Genomic DNA, 19,634 nt, shown 5'->3' with positions numbered 1-19,634 from the left:
GTTGTTATTAAATTTAATATCACGTTTGACATGCAGATTCAGATCTAAAATTCTATTTCTGTCTGTTCTTGATGAATAATAAAAACTTCTCCTTATAATTTTACAATAGGGGCAGTGATCGATCGTTATTAGGCGTGTAATCGATTCTGAACTTTATGACTGGGATTAGAGTATCTTCTGCTATCAATTTAATATCTGAACCCAGATTTTCCCTTTCATAAGGGAACACGGAATATGAGAAGAGATTAGACCCGATAGGACGTGTAATGAAAGTGGTACAATTCAGATAAGTCGTACGAAATATCTGTTTTTTAAATGATTATCATCATATATTGTTCATCATTGAATATCAATACTCGTGATACTTGTATTTCCCAACAACAGTTTTGATATCGTTAATTCCACCCTTTGAAAATCCTCTGCATAATTTATGGTACAGCCTGTGTTCGAGATTAGGCCAACACGAATTCGCAAATGATTGATGTTCCATGCAGTGCTTATTTAACCCTCGAACACCGGAAGTATTTGTCACCGTATGCAGAGGAAATGGGATTACTTGTGGCATTAAATAACGTCTCTTTTAGAATTGGATCTTTTTACGAAAGTATATTTATCGTTAATTTTCACCTGTTCTTTTTCATTCGTTATATTCGTTATATCTTCTTTTATTAAATATATTATTATCCTTTGCCAAAGTGCATTCTTCACAATCGGTATTTTTATCATTTTTAAAAATTTTCACCGAAATAATTATCGTAAAATTTTAGGAAAATTAAATTCTGTTGAAAAATTTCATACGAGAGTATAAATATGATTTCACAGAGATTCCAAAAATAAATATGGAAAATAATGGAAATGCAGGGATTGAAATAAAATCCGAATACAATAATAAATAATAAATATAATAAAAGAAAACAAACAAAAAAAAAGAATTATATATTCGTATCGATAGATTTTTCAAATAATTGCTGATATATGTAATAACACTGTAGTATTATTTTTGAATTTGAGAGAATGTCTATCAGATTAAACCGTATTAAATGAATTAATATGTATCAAACAAACAATCTCAATTTAAAATTTCACCAAATAAATTAATATGCATTAATTTGGAGAAAAATTTGCATAATCTACAATTATTCTTAAACCTCTTATTCTTTTTTATTTTCATTATTTCTGAAAAAATCCTCGAACAATTAATACTTACTACAAAAACATTATATTAAATAAGTAGTCGTAATTATAAAAATCTCACTTTACAACATGTTACCCTTGCTCGAGCTTCAAAGTATAAAAATCTGTTTATTAAATACACTCTTTCTCTACTCTTCGACTCATAATAATTAAGCTGGAAACTCGCAACACGCTAAAGCTCTTGTAAGGCACTCCCACAAAACCCTGACCTCGCTGCTTCTTTCATACCCGTTCTCTTACAACTCTGATGCGTATATCTCAACACCTTGGACTTAGGCTAACTAAAAACAAGCACAACCATGTCCAAAATATTCGTAATCATGTCACTGTAATTGAATAAAATGTAAAGACTTTACATTATATTTTGAAAAAAATTCTATCATTAAATGAAAATTACTTATCTTATTATAATATATAATAATATATATATATTCAAAAAATATTTTGATTCTCTGGAAATAAAAATTTCTAAAAGAAAAAACACTTTTTCTACCAATATCAAATAACACATATCTCTAAATGCTAAATAAAATTAATCAATATAATTTATCTTCTATTTATACGTCTTACTTTAACGTTAAATATAAAACAAAATAAAAATCTTATCGTTTAAATAATTATTTCTGGCCTAACTGATTTACGTTAAAAAAAAAAACTCCACAATTACTATTTTTACGTAACTTCAAATAGATTCTCAAATTATCGTACTTTGCATTCCCCGTTCGTTGCCATAATTAATAACGAGATAATCTAACTCCCGATAAAAAGAACGCCAACGTTCAAGCTCGCAATCCTTCTTTTATCGTGGCCGCCAATCGCTTCAGAAAAACGAAAAAGCTCGGCCAGCCTCTCTACGTACGTATCGTAACGCGTGGTACGGCGTTATCACTATCAATAACCTCGATACACTTCCTGTAGTGGAAACAACGTAAGTAGGTGGTGTGCAATGTGCACAAGCGTCGCAATAAACAACGCTTTATCACGCTTGAAATTTCTCGGGCCGTGCTCACGCTCACGTTCTCTCTCTCTCACGTGGTTTGTTGAACCGAACACGCAGGTTCATTGCACGCGTCTGTGCGGATAGAAAATATGTGTATGTATGTGTGTGTGTGTGTATATATATATATATATATATATACGTGCAAGTGACGTACGAATTTTCACGGATTGTACATACACGTGTCGTTTGGAAATTTGCATCGCCACAAATTTTCGATCTTTTTTTCCTTTTTACGATTTCCACGAAATCGGTATTGGAAATCGGTATTGAGAATTAGGGGTGGCGCGTGAGAGGGATTGCTGGGATGGGAATTGTGGGAAATGGGAGTGAAAAAATGCGACATTCCGGGATTGGGAGGGTGTGAGGGATGATGCAATTCTGAGTGTGACATTCGGGAAACGCTGATCGAGCAGGGGATGGGGGTGGAAGTGGGTCGTTCTTGGCACCGGCAATCGGAGAACGTTCGATTGGGAAGAAGTGGGAATCTCAATTTTGATTCTTTGGAGTCGTTTCGTCGTGGTTCTGTATATTTATTCCATATTGTTTCATGGATATATCGGTTTTTTAAAGAAAAAATAATCATCCTGAATATAAATTAGTCCTTTTGGATTTAATTATATGATATTGTAATGATTACTCCCATATTGTAAAGATCAGAAGCAATTATAATACTCCATTGATGATGCGTAATTTTATAATGTGAGATTCAATTCAACGCTTTAAATTTACATTACACCTGAAACATGCGAACTTTATTAATTTAAGTTATTATCTCAATATATCTCAGTACATTATATTTTTTACCATTGAAATTCTTGTTTTTTATTGAAATTTTACCGAGTATTTCTACCAAACAAAAAAAAAGTATTATATTCTAAAAGATCGAACAAAAAAAGGAAAATTAATTAATTACGACACGGTAAAGTTTACCGCGATATTTTTTCTTCTATAAAATTTTTCTACAATTCGAAACTCATACACGATTCCATCTCGGTCCTATCAATAATTCACGACCACCCACCCACAATACCCGAACCTGCTCGCCCTATATTCCCCGAATACATCGAATCTCCTATAATTCCCGAAAAGTGCCTCATATTCCCCGAATAATATTCCTCTTCTGGTAACACACCTCATCGAGCGTGGAATTTCCTTCTCCTTCTTCTTCTTCTTCTTCTTCTTTTTTATCGAGAGTCGCGCAGTCTACGAATTGGAATCAATCGCGAAAGATACGACGCGAGAGATGTAGGCGCCGAGATAAGAAATAAACTTTTCCCTTCGTTCGAGGAGATGCGCTCGGTGCAGACGCCCCTCCGCCGGATAGAAGTGTCTAGACGTCTGACCAAATACGCGCGTTTCTCCTGCCAAGAGTCGAAACCGGCAGCCAGTGATGAGCCGCTTAAAAGATAATTCGGGCTAGTTTGATGAACCGCGGACATTTTTTTCTCTATTTGGAGAAAGCTTGGCCAACATGGATGTTTGTTGATTACAGTTTGGCCCCTTCGCGCTTGGAATGTCCAATTTTTGGCAGTGTGCATTGGCCGCTTCTGCAAATGGAATTTCAACTCTGTTAATTTTGTGCAATATAAAAAAAATAAGAAGTGTAATAATGTTGCTTTTTGCTCTCGAATACGAAGAATTTCATGAAAATTGATGAACAATAAAGATACTTGGGATGGGTTATAGATGCAGATTGTATGGGGAACGTGACGATGTTAATCATAATTGGAGAAAGGAGATTTAAATAATTTCCTTCTTCAATTTATTATATCCTCTTTTGTCTCTCTATCGTATACATTTTTCCACAAATGCATAAATATTCGCTTTAACAATTATTCTATGTTAACTATAAAAGATTTATAATTATAAAAGTTATTGTACAAAAATTACGAATCAATTGTAATCATAGTAATAAATCTTGTAAATAATATACAAACATCTCTCGCATTAAATTATAACGAAATTCCCAAGAAAAGCAAATACTCGTTCAAGACTCCGAGTCTAGGCTTCTATAATTGAGGTTTAATTATTGTCTCTGAAAGTCGGAAGAGCGTCGCAAGTGTTGCTAATCATCGATAAATTGATACAAAGAGGTACTCCGGATATATAGGCAATTAATGATGCTATTATTCAAATCCTGAGTCCCATTTAAATGAAATTTAAATTGAATTTTCCCTCGATTATCCCACATCCATCCCTTAATCACATATCTCCAACGAGGCCACGTTGTTACCACGACACCGAGGAAAGGGGGGGAGGAATCTTGTATACACAATCTCTCGAATATAGATTGAATCGTTCATCGGAATCTTCTCATAGCCTACGAGACGAGATGGATCCATATTAATGCTCCCAGAATGTAAACAAGTTTCATAAAACAGGCTGTTGGCAACATTCGCGAGGCAGTTTGAACAATGATTACAAGCTGGATCGATGAATCGCGGAGGAAAACGGAGGAAGAAAAAAAAAAGAAAGAAAGGAAAAAAAAGAGGAAGATATACAAAGTGATTGTTGCCAACTCGAAAAGAGATTCTTTCGCGAGGCAAACAATTCAATCGTTTTCTTTCATGAACAATTTCTTTTCCAACGAATTTTTTTCCAACCAATGAGCAAAAAAAAAAAATATACCGTTATACCATGTGGCGAGTAGAATCGTTACACCACTGTAATTTTAAACGCAATGTCACTTTAATAAGCAGAAGGAGAATTAAGAAGAGAGAGAGAGAGAGAAAAAAAAAAGAAAAACACGGAGAGATTTATCAAAAGGTTCGTCGCGGCACGAAATCCTCGCATCGTTTCCACCTTAGAATTAATTACTCGAAACTCGAGTCGACGACCACGAGCTCACTATTAAAACGCGGACACGTGTCGGTGTTTCTAACGAAGGTAATTTAGACGTTCGCCTATATCCCTTCTTTGGGCAAGTGAATTCGCCACGATGAAAGGTAAGTTGATGTGCGAGAAGGGTGGTGCACGATTATTAGAATGCACCCTTTAAGGGGTAAAATTGAAACCGAAAGATGTGGAAGGGAAAGGAAAGGAAAGAAAAAAAAAAGAAGAAGCGAAAGAGAGGTTTCAAAGTAAAATTTTTTCGACTAACCGAACATTCATCGTTTGAAAAGGGGAGTTTTCGAAATGTTACCATTCCGAGAGGAGGAAGAAAAAAATGGCGAAACGCGGCCGCGTGTCTGATTAAATGGGAGAGCGTTCTTCTTCCGGCAAAGGTCAGAGGTTAAAAGTTCGGGCAAATGACCCGCGAAAGGGTCAAAGACGTTCAGCATCGAACGGCATTGTACCATGTCTCGAAATGCGCCATTTCATTTTTTATCTGATACCATGCATTTATTCATTTAATTATTACCGCTTTAAATTCGAGATATAATTCGAGGAATCATATTTACATAAGTTACAAACTGCTTGTAATTGAACCAAACCGATTAATTTTATTTTTTGAAAAATACTTTATTTTAGAACACAGAAATATATCGTTAGAATTTAATTTACCAATTATTAACCACCAATTATCATCGTTCGATTTCGAGTAATTTTATTAATTCAATCTAAATTTAATCGTTGAGCTCGAGAAAAAGCAGACAAGTTATTACTAAAAGAAAAATAAAATTGATTCCGGTTGAAGAAGCATTTAAATTATATAACTGATCTGAGAAAAGAGGATCCATTGAGGAAAAATTACAAAGTCGCTATGCACATTTAGTGATTTCCTTTTTATGCAATCGACGACAACGTTTCTGCGAACAACGGCACATCGACGCCTCCGTGTTGTCGAAAGTAGTTAATTTTACACCATCCTATCCCTCGATGTATCGTGTTGCACGTTTTTCCGATATCGTTTTATTTTTGCTTCGAACCACGCACGAGATTGCAGCACTTTCCTCCCCGATATTATCCACATTCGTTTTGTTTAAAGTAAGATTGCTTTGATCCTTAGAGGGATTGTTTTCGGCATAGTTTATCGGGAAAGGATGAGAAAATAGGGGAGGTTGAATATTGAAAAATGATGGCACGAGAATGTTTTTTTTATGGAATTGGAATTTCTAAAATAATATTATTTTTAGTAATAAAATTATTATCTCTCATTCAATTTTGATATAATCAAAATTTCTTGTAAAATAATATATTTTAAAGCTAATAAGTAATGAATAAAGTAAAAGGAGTTTGAAAAATTTCCTGAAATAAAATAATTTAAGTTTTCTAAAAATAAAAGATATAAATAGTTGAAAGAGATCATTTTAGAGATCTCGAATTCCTCGATAATGCTGATTAACGTGTCTTTTCCCACGTAATTTCACTTCCCACGGATTCAGAAACGACGACAAACAGAATACCTGAAACGAGAATTTCGCATCAATAACAAGATTCGTAAAGGGGAAATTGACCGTTAAAAAGAATTTTTTATAAAACCGTATATCTGTTGGAGCATCCACCCACGAGTGTAAATAACAGAGGCACAAACGCACGTAAATGAAGTCTTCTTCAAACTGCAATCAAACATCAAACACTGCACGTTCTTTTTTGCTTGTGGAAAGATTTGTGAAATTTTACGTATCGTTTCACTTTTGAACAGAAAAATTAGATTTTCGAACCAGGTAATCACAAATAAATATTTAATTTCTTTAATTAATAATAATTATTTATTTAGTAATTTAGATTTATCTTATTTATCTTATTTATTAAAAAATCGTATCTTACTTAAGAAATTTATTTCAAAATAATGTTTGTACGAATCGATATTAATATACTCCAAATATTATTTCTTCACGTAAATATCATTTCAAAGAAAATTTTATTTGCAAAATCCTGTATCATTCGAAAAATATATAAAAATATTTATTCTTATTTCAAAAATCTTTTCTTTTTTTCTTTTTTCTCTTTTTCTTTCTCACAAGAAATTCTTGTCAAGACTAATACCGTATCGATATCGATTCGAAACGTTACTTTATTTCAAATTTTCCTCAAGTCTGTCTTTAAAATGCCAAATAAACGTATTATCTTGAAATACAACGGAAATAAAGAAAAAGACGATTAATCAAATAATAAAGGAATCGATAACGTGAATTATCGAGCTTGCGACGGATATTCCGTTGGGTGCTGTATTTAAATAGAACTACGTAAGTTGAATTGCAGATAGGTAGAAAAGCTCTGAAAGCTGGCGATGCAATCGTAAACCGTGCGGAGCTCGGTCATAAATATTCTCTACATTATTAACCGTCTAGGAAGAGGGATAGTTGGGGGAGAGACTGGATGATAGAATCGTTACTCGTGAAATTGCGAAAATTATAGGAAATGTCTTATCGTATTTTCACCCTCGGTTGATTGGAACCTCTTAACCGCGAACAGACGTTGAGTATTAAATTAATCATCGGCTGTTATCTCGCATTTCTCGGCCGAATTGAGAGTTTTTTTTTTTAACGAAGAGAATATGGAGTAGGATATTGAGGACGTGGTTCAAGAAGGAAAATTCATTTATTCCTCATGGCAGAGATTATTGGTATTTATACCGGACAGTAGAGATATTTTCCTTTCTTTTTTTTAAATGGAAACAATTGAAAAAATTATTTATTTAAAATGTTTTAATAATCGTTGATTTGTTTGCTAACACAATTTAATTTTTTGTATAATCTACATGGATATTTATGTATGATAAAACGAAAGAAAGAAACTTAAAAAACATACAATGGCTAAAAAAAGTAATTGCATACCATTGTATTTATTACATATTTAATAGGATATAAAACCCAATAAAAATATTCTTCGTTAAAAAATAAGAAATGCGAATAAAGAATTGAACCAGATAATCTAACAATCTATTCAAATCTATTCAATAAATTATCGAATATGTTAGAAGATAAATGTTGTATGAAAATAATAAAATCTTTGTTCATTTGAAATGAAATTCTAAATATGCGGATAAAACTAACGAAGAAGGTATGCAGCAAATATTCTGACCGATCTTAGCTTGACACAGAATTGCAAATATTTCAAGAACTCGTACGACTGGCTCCTGAATAGAAACGAAGATCGAGCGTCGTCGGAGCTCGACGACCCCATCCAAGACGAAAATTCACCCCGGAATGAAAAGCTAATCGATACGAAATTTCAATCTTCCCTGTTTGGACGAGTCTTCCCCCTTTCTCTGTTTGCCACACTTCCACTGTGTTCGATTATCATCCCCCTAGTTGGACGACCGGATGTCATTGCTGACTGCGGATGAAAGAGATGAATGTCCGGAATTGATTTGAATCGATAAATTTTGGTGAATGGCTGTAAATAAAAATTTATTTGTTTTTATATAAATTATTATTATTTTTCTATTTCTTTTAATAATATTCTGATAACATAAAAATTAGAAAATAAATTATGCATTGTAGAAGAAATATGCTGAAACGATAAATATTGGAAAGAAGATACGTTAAAAATAATGATCTGACTTACCTTAATCTAAAATCGATAGTAGATTTACATTTACATTCAAAATTAAATTTGCATAAAAATCCAGCATCCAGTGGCATCGTAAACAAAATTTCTATAAAATTTATAATTCAGCACCTCTCCATCTAAGATAAGAAATTTACTCGATATATCCATCGAATAAAGCTCTATATATCTTTAGATATATCCGCATTCCTTCTGCGAATACCAGCTCTAGTTAACTGAAAACCGATATTTTGCAATCTTTTTATAGGACAGGGACTGGATATTCGACGAGCAAGTTGCAATATTAAAACCACTACCTCTTTCCTTTCGCTTCTAATATTCCTTCGCTAGACGCACACTTGTTCCACTGATCGCAATAAATCTCTAAAGATTGGAACCGTATATATATATATATACTACGAGTCTGCACATTCTTATAGAGACGGTATCCCTCTTTCAAGTTTCAAGAAAATTCGAGTCTGACTTAGACAAGGGGCCAAGAACCTCGAAGTTGTAGTCGCGCAGTATTCACGGTTCTCAACGCGCGACAAACACGTGCATAAAACAGCTCGACTGCGCCCATAACACACGCTAGAGCGGATGCATCGAAAAATACCGTGTAAGATTTATTTATAGCCGTTCATACTTAATTTAACTCGGCCTCCTGCTGCAGGGAAAACGCCCGAGCCGATAAAAAAGATCGTAGAAATCCGTTATCGTGGCTATTCCAAGCCATTGTGCCTTGTGCATCGATAGCTGTGCATGCTCCGAGAGCCACCGAGATCCAGGAAGATCCTGAAATTAAATCATTACTGTAGTTTGATTATTTTTTTGTATTTTTTTTTTATATTATAAATTATCTTTATTTTATTTTTAGAAATAAAATTCAACTAGTTATTTTCCTAGTATAATTTTCCTATATTTTCCTGTAATATTATTAAGTATTTTTATTTCATTGATATTGTATCTTGTTTTGAATATTTATTTGTTTTATTTGTATTATTGGTCATTCGTCATCTTATTATATTAAACATGTTTTTCTTAGAAATAAAGGGTAATTGTGATTATTTATCTTCTTGAATTTTTTGTTTTATGTTAACGTGGTATTTATATATTATATGTTTTCGAAAGTTTTGCCTTGTTTTGCTTTGATTATTGATCATGTCTTTCTTTTATTATTATCATGAGTTCTTTTATCATGTTATAAGGAGCCGCAATTTTTTTCGAATAATGCTATTTTTTTATTTTTAAAATTTCATATTGATCCAATATTTATACGTATAATATTATAATATTTTTCTATCGTGTTTAATATCTTTTTTTTCGAGATATTTATTTTATTTATAGTTTACCACATTTTTTGCTGCATGAAACATGTGTGCTTTTTAAATGTATCGCAATTTTTCGGATTTATTTATTTTCACGTTATTTTAATAGATACCTTCTATCGTATCCAATATTTATTTTTTTGAATATTTATTCTTTATATATTATTCCTTTTATTAGCATTATTTGTTATTTATGCATTTTTATTTCGGTGCTATTAAAATTTTTTAATTTTCAAAAAAAGAAATGAATTGTTGCAATCATTTAAAATAAAGTTTATGATTTTTGTCAAATTTTTAACACAATATTTTTTTTCGAATTATTCTTGTTAAAATATTTTATACAAAGTTCAACTATAATAAATTAATTGATTTTATTAACACGTAAATATGAAATAGATATAAAATATATCGAAATGTTAATGAGAAACTGTCGATAATTTATGTGACTTTGCCTTTGAATTTTGACTATGAAAATGGGTCAATAGGGAGAGAATAATTAATGTTCACATTTAACGTTCCTTTACGACATACTTTTAGACGTACAATTGGGAATAACCTCGTCTAAAATTGCAATACATTTCATGCCATTTTACAGTTTTATTAACCGTAAATCTCGCATTCTTATCTCGCAATAAATCATTGTATAATCTGAATTTAGATCCAATTCCATTTCAACTTTGATACGAGATTCAAAATTTTTATGAAAATATGAATTGTACGATCTTTCGTTATAATATATTGCAACGAAGGAATATTTTTTTTAAAACAAAAATACGTGAAATATTTCCTTTTATTTTTTTATATATATTCTTTTGTATCAAAACTTTAATATGTCTGTATATCAGATAGATGGATTATAGAATATGAATATATGGAATGAAATGAAACAGAGAATAATATGAAATTATGGAAAATGATGTGAAAGAAGTAAAGTGAAATGAAAATAGAAAATAATATGAAATAAAATGAATTTCATGAAAAAAATAAAGAGAAACATAATTGTGAACAGTTTTTAAAGAAATACTGAATAAAATACTGAACTAATTGAGATGAATGGGCGTTGAATGGAATTTTGCCTGTGAAAAAATAGATTTATTCTTTTCCATTTTACATATATTATATTTATAAATTACACACGATGTATGATAATTTTAATTTTTTTCTTTTAAACGAAATTTAATTTTATTTAGATTTATATTTCACGTATTTATCTTTCATTTACAGTGCAAAGTACGAAACAACGGAATGTGCCTCTCATACATAACATATACACGTACATTTTCCATTTAACATTGAGACAACTAAATTATTTGACCGAATAGATAAAGCTCATTAAGAATCCCTACAAGCAAATACAATATTATATTTTAAACTAAAACTATTGATTTTAGAATCTAATAAACAGTTTGAAATATTTTAAGGATATTTATAGTATTCAATTCAAATGGAGTGCAAAACGTTTGATATAAATAAATATTAAAAATTCTCTTTCCACGTTATATTTTTGAAAATTAAGAATGGTCAATTAAAAATTTATTGGACGATTACATATATTCCATCTTTCATATACAATCTGGATCGAATAATCAAGAATTTTATGTATACAATTTTTATAATGTCTCGTATCGTTTAATCTTCCTTCAGTTCTTTTTAATTTCTTTTTTTTTTCTTTATATAGACGTTTAGACGAAATCGTTCGCGTGTACAGAAAATTTTCACGGCCTCGAATCGTATCGCGCGTAAATACAAGAAGGCCAGATGTAGGCCAGAGACGACGAGCACCTCTAAACTGGGCCACAGTGCGTCGGCCTCGCGTCTAGAAATACCATTGCCGATCGTTCGAAACGAGCAAAAAGCATTCCCGATTAAAATTACACGGGACCAGCCATTCTGAAATTCGCGAAACGACTTTCTATTCTCGATATCTTGTACAAAAAATGTACAAGAATGGTAAATTTCTCGAGACAAAGGTCTCCGCCCCAAGTTGGTATCACGTGTTCCGAAGTGGTGATCAATATCAAGTTTATTTTCCGTACAAGAGTTTCGAATTGGATAGGTTAATTAATCCTCGAGTACAGTTTGTGCTCGTTTTTTTTTTTAAATAAAGTGCAGGTCATGCAGGATGAATGTTAATTTTTAATTCTGAGAAGCGTAAATATGGATTTTTGTTAAATATTTTATTCAATTGATTCGCGAAATGATCGATATATTTCACAAATATAAAATGTAAAATTTGAAAATTAAACGATCCAGTGTGTAAATAATATTTGTTGTATATTATTTGAATGAAAAAATTAATTTTTTATTTTATTTTTATTTTTTATTATAACGAATTATAAAAATAAATTCAGATATTTTTTCTAGAATTCAATACAAAGATTGTTGATAATTTTATTATAATTTTAACATCAAGTATATATAAATTTTGATTTCAATTTGAAAATTTATTAATTAAACAGATTTAAAAATGATAATTTTTTACTTCAGAAATATTTGCAAAATGTAATCTCGCGATCTTATTTCCGAGAAATGATCACGATGAGATATTTCAGAGATAATTTTAAGTTTAATAATAAATTGAAATGTAACTTATGCCAGAAAAATAAATATTAGTTTCTGGTAGCAATATCAGAATCGATGAATTATTATATGTTTCTATTATACTTAAAAACATTAAATTAATTGATGATGTAATAACAATGGTTTAATAATTAAATCGATGGTAATCATTTATCATATTTTCATTAATATGAAATAATCAAGTTTGTAATTAATGTTCTCGTTACTCGAGTAAACATATCTGCAATATGATTTTTAAAGCAATTTTGCAATTTAAATAAAAATATTGGAATTTCTTCAGAATTATTATATTCTTTTTTAAAAATCCCTACGAAAATCCCCTATTAAAATTATTATATAGCACAATTCATCTTGTTAATTTCACCACGAAATTAACAAGAGGTCTTCGAATATTTTAAACTTCGAAATGGTTTCTTTCCAATTATATCTATCTCTAGGATGTAAGAAAATTAAAAAAATAAAAGAAAAGAGCAACGATCTAAGTGGCATAAATTCGTGAAGTGAATTTGTATCGTTCTAATAATATGACAGTCGATAAAATTTTCAATGTTCTGAGACAGAAACGAGATTAAATAAATTTTTACGGCTCAAGAACTGTCGCGAGGAAGTACCAGCGTAAAGTATCGCTGAAACTTTCTCTCCCCTTTCTCTACCCTTACGTTTGTTCTTCGAAACTTCGAATTGCGTTTACCGGAGAAAAAATGAATGGGAGAAGACATATCCGGGTAAGCTTTCGAACTCTCTCGAAAACTTCCGCCATCTGACTTGTACCTTCAACCCTTCTGGGAGTGAAGGAACACACAATACCCCTTAGAAAAGTTGGTCCGGATTGGAATATCTTGCCACGCTTTTATAATTCTATCTCTCCGATTCAGTTTTCTTCTTGTCGTCGTATAAAAATGGGAACTCAATGGAGGAAAAAAATGTTAATTTTCTTGGATTATTTCTTTCGACCAAGCCAAAGCAGCCAATATTATTTGAGAATCGTTATTCGAAATGATTGAAAAAAGAATGCCACATAAAAATTTTGATTACATAATTTGAAGTTTAATTTTAATTTAATTTCAATTCGTATAGTTAGAATTAAAATGACAATTTTCAATTCAGAAATTATTTAACTATGTTAATTAGGAAGTTGTACGTATCGGAGGAAAAACTAATTGGAGTGAATTTTTAATGAATTTTGAAATCTATTGAAGGATTTAGTATGGTAAAATGCATTCTTTTTTTTTTGCACTAGTTATATTAATTTTTAAAATAACGTTTTTCTATTTATTACCTACCTTTTCTATTATTATTAAAAATCGCCTCGAAACTGCAATTACAATTCTTCAACAATAATGCTTCCCTCTAGTATCTCTCCCCTTCTTCTTAAAAATACAATTTCTTGTGTACAATGTCATCAAAACGAAAATAATCTCCCCAGGCAAGATAAAAATATATCGTTTCTACGCAAAGAACAATTCCCTTATGCGTGATAAATCTATCAACATTCACCCCACACGTTCAACCGGAAGAGGCAAAAACATTACTCTCTTCTGCGTTACACCCCACAATAACAAAACGCCCTTCTGAAATTTTCCAAACTTCACGTGACACATACCCTCGATGACGTAACATATCAATTTCACCCTTGTAACTATCAGCTTACAACTCTTACAATCAACAAACTTTGATGACATCGAGCGGAAAACTGAAAAATACAATGTATATAGGGTTATTCAAGAATGGATGATACGAATGGATGATTATATATATGCAAAAATGAATCCAAAAGGGCTCTTTTTCACTATCCCTTTCCTTTGCAGAAATCTTTATACATTTTATGTGTCTCAATTAATAATTCCTCATCAAAACGAATAATAAACTCTGTGTTCCCGTTGCTTACACGCGCATAAAACAATTTTTAAAAAAATATCACCTCGATGAGATCGATTCTTACGGATTCAATATAATTTCAATGTTTTTCTTCTGTATATTTTATACTATCGCAATATAAGATGGCATTTAAATTACGAAATATATCATCTCGTTAAATAAAAAATATTTTCAATATCCAAAATATAAGACAATTCTTCCCATAAATCTAAATGAAAATCGACTCGACGAGAATTGATTTCGGAATAATTTATCGATTCGCGTTCATCTTTTGGCTGATATTGACGAAATGAGATTAAGGAAAGGTAGGTTAATTCGTGCGAGCAGGCAAGTCATTGCCGTCTGTCACGGCGTACCGTCACTTTTTCCGCCCTCAGCCGTTCTACTCCCTCATCTAGTGCGTACGCCAGGTCGTTGATCTTTGCTTCGAGGAAGCGTGCACGCGGCCTTTGCGTCCTTGACAGTGAAGCGCGATCGAGGGCAGCGATTTTCATCTCGATATCTTTTTCACCCTTGTGATTCGAGAATAAATTTTTTTTTTTTACAATTGATTGTACGCCGTTGTTAATTTTGAGAGATTTGAATTGTGATCCTTTTGGAGTTTCGTAGAAATTGCAAAGTTGTTTTGACGATTAATTTTCTCCTTGTTTTTCTAATTATTCAAAAGTTTCAATTTGATGGAATAATTATTGGAAATGTACAATTTAAAAAGAAGAAAATTTATAATTATAAAGAAATAATTTCTTTGTAGTTATAAATTGATTTTGTCTAATTAATTCTTTTTATTTTATATTTAGAATATTTGAATGTTTAACTGATAACAATCAGTTAGAAGATCTTCACAAATCTATTAACTTTTGAGATAGATTAGAGTCATAAACTAAATCATGATTAGATCCAATTTCACGTCCATGAAATAGAATGATTGATAACCCATTAAGACTCCTATCTAAGTTCTGAGATACCAAATGATCAATAGATCATTCTAGTATGTATTTCTAGATTCACGTATATACGTCCATTCTTTACACTATTTATTTTAATTTCTACAAAATTTTTAAATAACCAAAAGATCATTTCCAATCTACATCGAATGCATATAAATATTCATCCTTTATATTTATTATTCATGAATTCGTATATTTATTTATTCATGAATTCTCAGACCAGTAAAACGCGAATGATGAAAATTTGTTTTTCATACAACTAAAGGAAAAATAATTAATTCGAAAGAACTTACCTTAAAAGAATATATATAAAATATTTTTATCAAATACCAATAAATCCAAATCCTCAAAATTATTTTAATTATTACTTTGCAAATCCTTCTTTTTGAAATCTTATTAATTATTAATAACAAAAATAATACATACGTAAATATGAACTGAAATAAATCTCCACGAAACTTTCAAGTGTTGATAAGAAACAAAAAAAAAAAGAAAACGAAATCTTCAGAAAAGCTTCATCCACTAGAGCCTCTAGTCCAGAAGCTTCTTACGTTATTTAATCGGATAGCGGGGAAACTCCCTTTCCTTCGACGTTCGATAAATCATTTTAAGTTGTACCTAAACTCTCTTCAATCCACGAGGCATCGAAGCACTTAAGATAAAATGGACGTTCGATCAATATGGATCGGTTATCGCTGCTTAAACCATCAACCAAGCTAGCCACCCGTCAAACGAGCGTCGTATCGGGTTTAAACTTTGATCAGCCATCTCGACAGCAGTTTCGGAAATTGCATAACATGCCCTTGTCTCCCTTCCTTCTCCTCAAATGCAAATTACACACGTGTGCATAAATGCACAAACGTTTAAGACAAGTTGTCATATGCATCACATTGAAGCGTGAAAGAGAAATTGGACAAAGTGTTCCCGGCGTCGACGCACCCCGAACCAGCTTGCACGTTTGTATGTAGGATTTAGCTCTCTTTGCAACTCCAGGCTCTTTGGTGTCGCCAAAATGAACAACCCTTTAATTATTGCACGATGAAAAGACCCGTTTCATTTGTTTGGCTTTTACACATTAAACGCGATTACCGGTTAATCCCTTACTGCAAATCGAGGAAACGATTTAATTGCCTTGCATTCGGGTATTTCCAGCTTTATTATTACTCTGTTATCTGAAAAAGAAATAAAATGTATTAGATTGAGAAAATTATGCGTTTCGATTCGAACGAGTAATTTTTCATCGAATGAAATGAAATTAAAAATGAATCATGTAATAGTTTTATAATATTTACACATAGTTTGAATAATTTCATTATCTGTTTCGATGATTTTGTTAATGAATATTATGTAATTACGTATATACATATTACAGGATGTGGTGAGGATTTATTGGAATGGTTGCTTCGAAATAAATCGATGAATTGTTCTATTATATCGAATCGTAAATCCTACATCGAGAAATTAATTGCAGTTTCAAGTGATATGTTTATGTATTTATGTGTCCATCTTGAAATGAAAAAATTATTTATCGAAATAGAAAGAATTTTTATTATTTTTCGAGAAAAGATGCTGGATTCTAAACTAAACCAAGTAATACATATATTCCTTCTTCCAAGGATAACAAAATACTATTCATGGATTTTTAATTTATTTTACGAATTTTCAATATTTATTTGGCATTTTATGTGAATTATTTCATTATTCAATCTGAACTTTGCATAATTCGTAATATAATTTCACGTATCTGATATTAACCTCATACGCTATATCTGCATAATCAAAGATAAAATGAAAAAGGTATTCTATTATCTGTATGTAATATTCTATCTATGTAATATCTATTATATATATATATATTTTTTTTCGCTGTATTTTTATTATCTTTCTTTCGAAATTGAAATCAATCGTGTCGTCCTGTTTCTCCATTTGAAATTCATTCCAAATTTCCATTGCCAGGAAACAATAGTTTCAAACGATTTCAAATTTACGTAACGAAGTCACAATGTAGAATGCAGGAATGGCAAAAAGGAGAAGGAACAACACGTTAAATCACCTGGGGAACTTGGAACGAAATGGACGTTAATTTCCACTTGACTCTCGAACTCGTCTCTAATTAAATCCACTTTAACCCGAATCGTTTAGTCGTCGCAACAGTTAGAAGTCACTCGAAGGCTGGACAACCTCTTTTCCGGGAGACTCGATCGCAAAGCGTTGCGAATTTCGGGGCCAAAGTTCCTCCTGTTGGCATTTCCAGCCGAGGAACCAGAGCAAACAGAGGAATTTCCTCTCTTTCTACCTCTGTCTCTCTCTTTTATCCCTTCTCTTTCTCCGCGAAGAAACACGAAAGTTCTCTCGCACTTTAGAAGCATAGTTACGAAACTCGATGATTTCTGAGTAGATGGAATAATAAAGAAACCTTATACACGATGTTCAAATATTACTGGCATTCTTCTCATGAATGGTAAAGTATTTGGAGAAACTAAAGAAGAAGAAACGTTCATGGTTAGATTTCTGTATATATATATATGTATTAATTTTCAATATTTTATTTTTATTCTTTAGATTTTTCTATTTTTTATATCTGCATTATACATATTTTTCTTTTGAAATCTCAATGTTCAAATATTTTTGTAATTAATATAAATAATTTGGTCATATAAACTTTTTAAATAGTATATATATGTTCATATATAACCGTTCAAAAGTCTTAAGATATTTCTATTGATAATTTTAAAATAACAAATAACAATTAAAATTAACCATTTCCATAAAATATCAAAGTTTTATTAACACTTGACTATTAGTTCCACATAATTAATTACTAAAATATTAACTACTAATGCCCGATATACTTAAATAAATAACTGAATCAACAATTAATAAATCTATACTCCAATAATCGAACACTTATACCAATCATCGTAATAAAAGCACAAAATCTTCCAAGACTTTTGATTAAGAGCGGACGAAAGCATCACAATCCCAACGATACGTATTTGCCGATAAAAAGAGGCAGTGAAAAAACAACTAACCCAGAATTTCGATATACGTTCTTATCCACTGTGATAACGATTCGAGCACCTTTTGGACGCGATTCAACGTGTCGTAAAAAGCATCGAGGGATAGATCCACTGATCGGAAAGAAAGAACTTGGAAAGATCCCGATCTTTTCCTTTCTTTGACAGGTTGCCTCGGACGTTGAAACGTGGGGACAGGATGGCAGGAAGGAGCCGGGAACCTCGGCCAGACCTTGAACGACAGTGTTCATCCCTCGTGAATCGTCGCGACGTGCGGAGCTGGTCTTCGTTCGATTAAAGGGGAGGATTGGAAGGACGAAGGGTGGAGAGGGGTGGCGTCGCGAGCGGCGTGATCGAGATGAGCGATCTACAGGCCACACTCGAGTTCTCCCTCGAGCTTTGCAAGTTCTACAATGTCGACCTGTTCCAGCGTGGGTAAGCGGATCCTCCTCCTCCTCCTCCTCTCTCTTCCTCTCTGGGGGAGGAAGAAGGAGGCAGTGATTTTCGTATAGCCGGCTGGATCGCGTAATTGCAACGGCTTATACTCTCCCCCAGGATTATCGACGATTTCCCAATTTCGCAGGTATTACCAGATACGAACCGCCCTCAGAGTGTCGCCGAAACTGCCTGTCAAGGTGGAGGTTAACCAGCTGCGGAACCGTGAGTACACCCCCTTTTGAATTTTCTGTTCCATCGAAAGGGGAGAGAGATAGCGTGAGAGGTGAAGATAAGAGTTTGAGATAAGAGTGAGAGGTGAAATAATTTAGAGATTTTAGATAGATTCTCTAATGTAATTTTTGCTTAAATTTGTCGGAGAAATGATAAATCGTTCGTTTATTGTTCTGAATAATTTTTAACGGTATTTCTTTTTTTATTCGTGAAATATTAGATGATTTTGAAAAAAAATAGTAGAGAAAATAGTTATTTCTATTTTCATTTTGAAACAAAAACGAATCTGGTTTTTTCAGTGAAAAAAATATAATATTCCGAATGATGAATAAAAAAATACTCTTAAAAAAATACCCTCGCGAATAAATATAGAAGTGTTATTCGTTATTGGAAGAAACTCTGCAACGAATAAGTCTCAAAGATAAATGGCACTGCTTTACATTCATGAGATAAAGAGAATTCTTTTTCGAGATAGCGCACATTCGTAACTTGCATGAATAAAAATTCATTCAGGCAAGAAATTATTCTTCGATGACGTCGTTTCATTCTCAGTTTTATATATGCTATGCATATAAAAAAAAGCCGC

At 31.9% G+C, this 19,634-nt stretch overlaps 1 protein-coding gene and 1 long non-coding RNA gene across 5 annotated transcripts in view; one reads left to right on the top strand and one right to left on the bottom strand.

The window, feature by feature from the left end:
* Positions 1–19,634, top strand: part of LOC108004365 (uncharacterized) — a 45,804-nt gene that overhangs the window by 9,108 nt on the left and 17,062 nt on the right. For all 4 annotated transcript variants that reach the window (XM_017067221.3, XM_017067222.3, XM_017067219.3 and 1 more), the window contains exons 2-3: positions 18,548–18,814; positions 18,963–19,039. In XM_017067221.3, coding sequence (XP_016922710.2) covers positions 18,738–18,814; positions 18,963–19,039 — 154 coding nt within the window. In that variant the 5' untranslated portion in view covers positions 18,548–18,737. The remainder of the gene's footprint in view (positions 1–18,547; positions 18,815–18,962; positions 19,040–19,634) is intronic.
* On the bottom strand, positions 8,098–9,266 carry LOC133666877 (uncharacterized). Its single transcript, XR_009831675.1, has 3 exons — positions 8,947–9,266; positions 8,648–8,865; positions 8,098–8,476 (listed from the first exon to the last, which is right to left on the bottom strand). It is a non-coding gene; the product is annotated as an uncharacterized LOC133666877 (long non-coding RNA).

Source organism: Apis cerana, linkage group LG10 (assembly GCF_029169275.1).
Source record: "Apis cerana isolate GH-2021 linkage group LG10, AcerK_1.0, whole genome shotgun sequence".
Taxonomy (NCBI): Eukaryota; Metazoa; Arthropoda; class Insecta; order Hymenoptera; family Apidae; genus Apis; species Apis cerana.
This window is presented reverse-complemented; position numbering and strand designations above follow the sequence as displayed.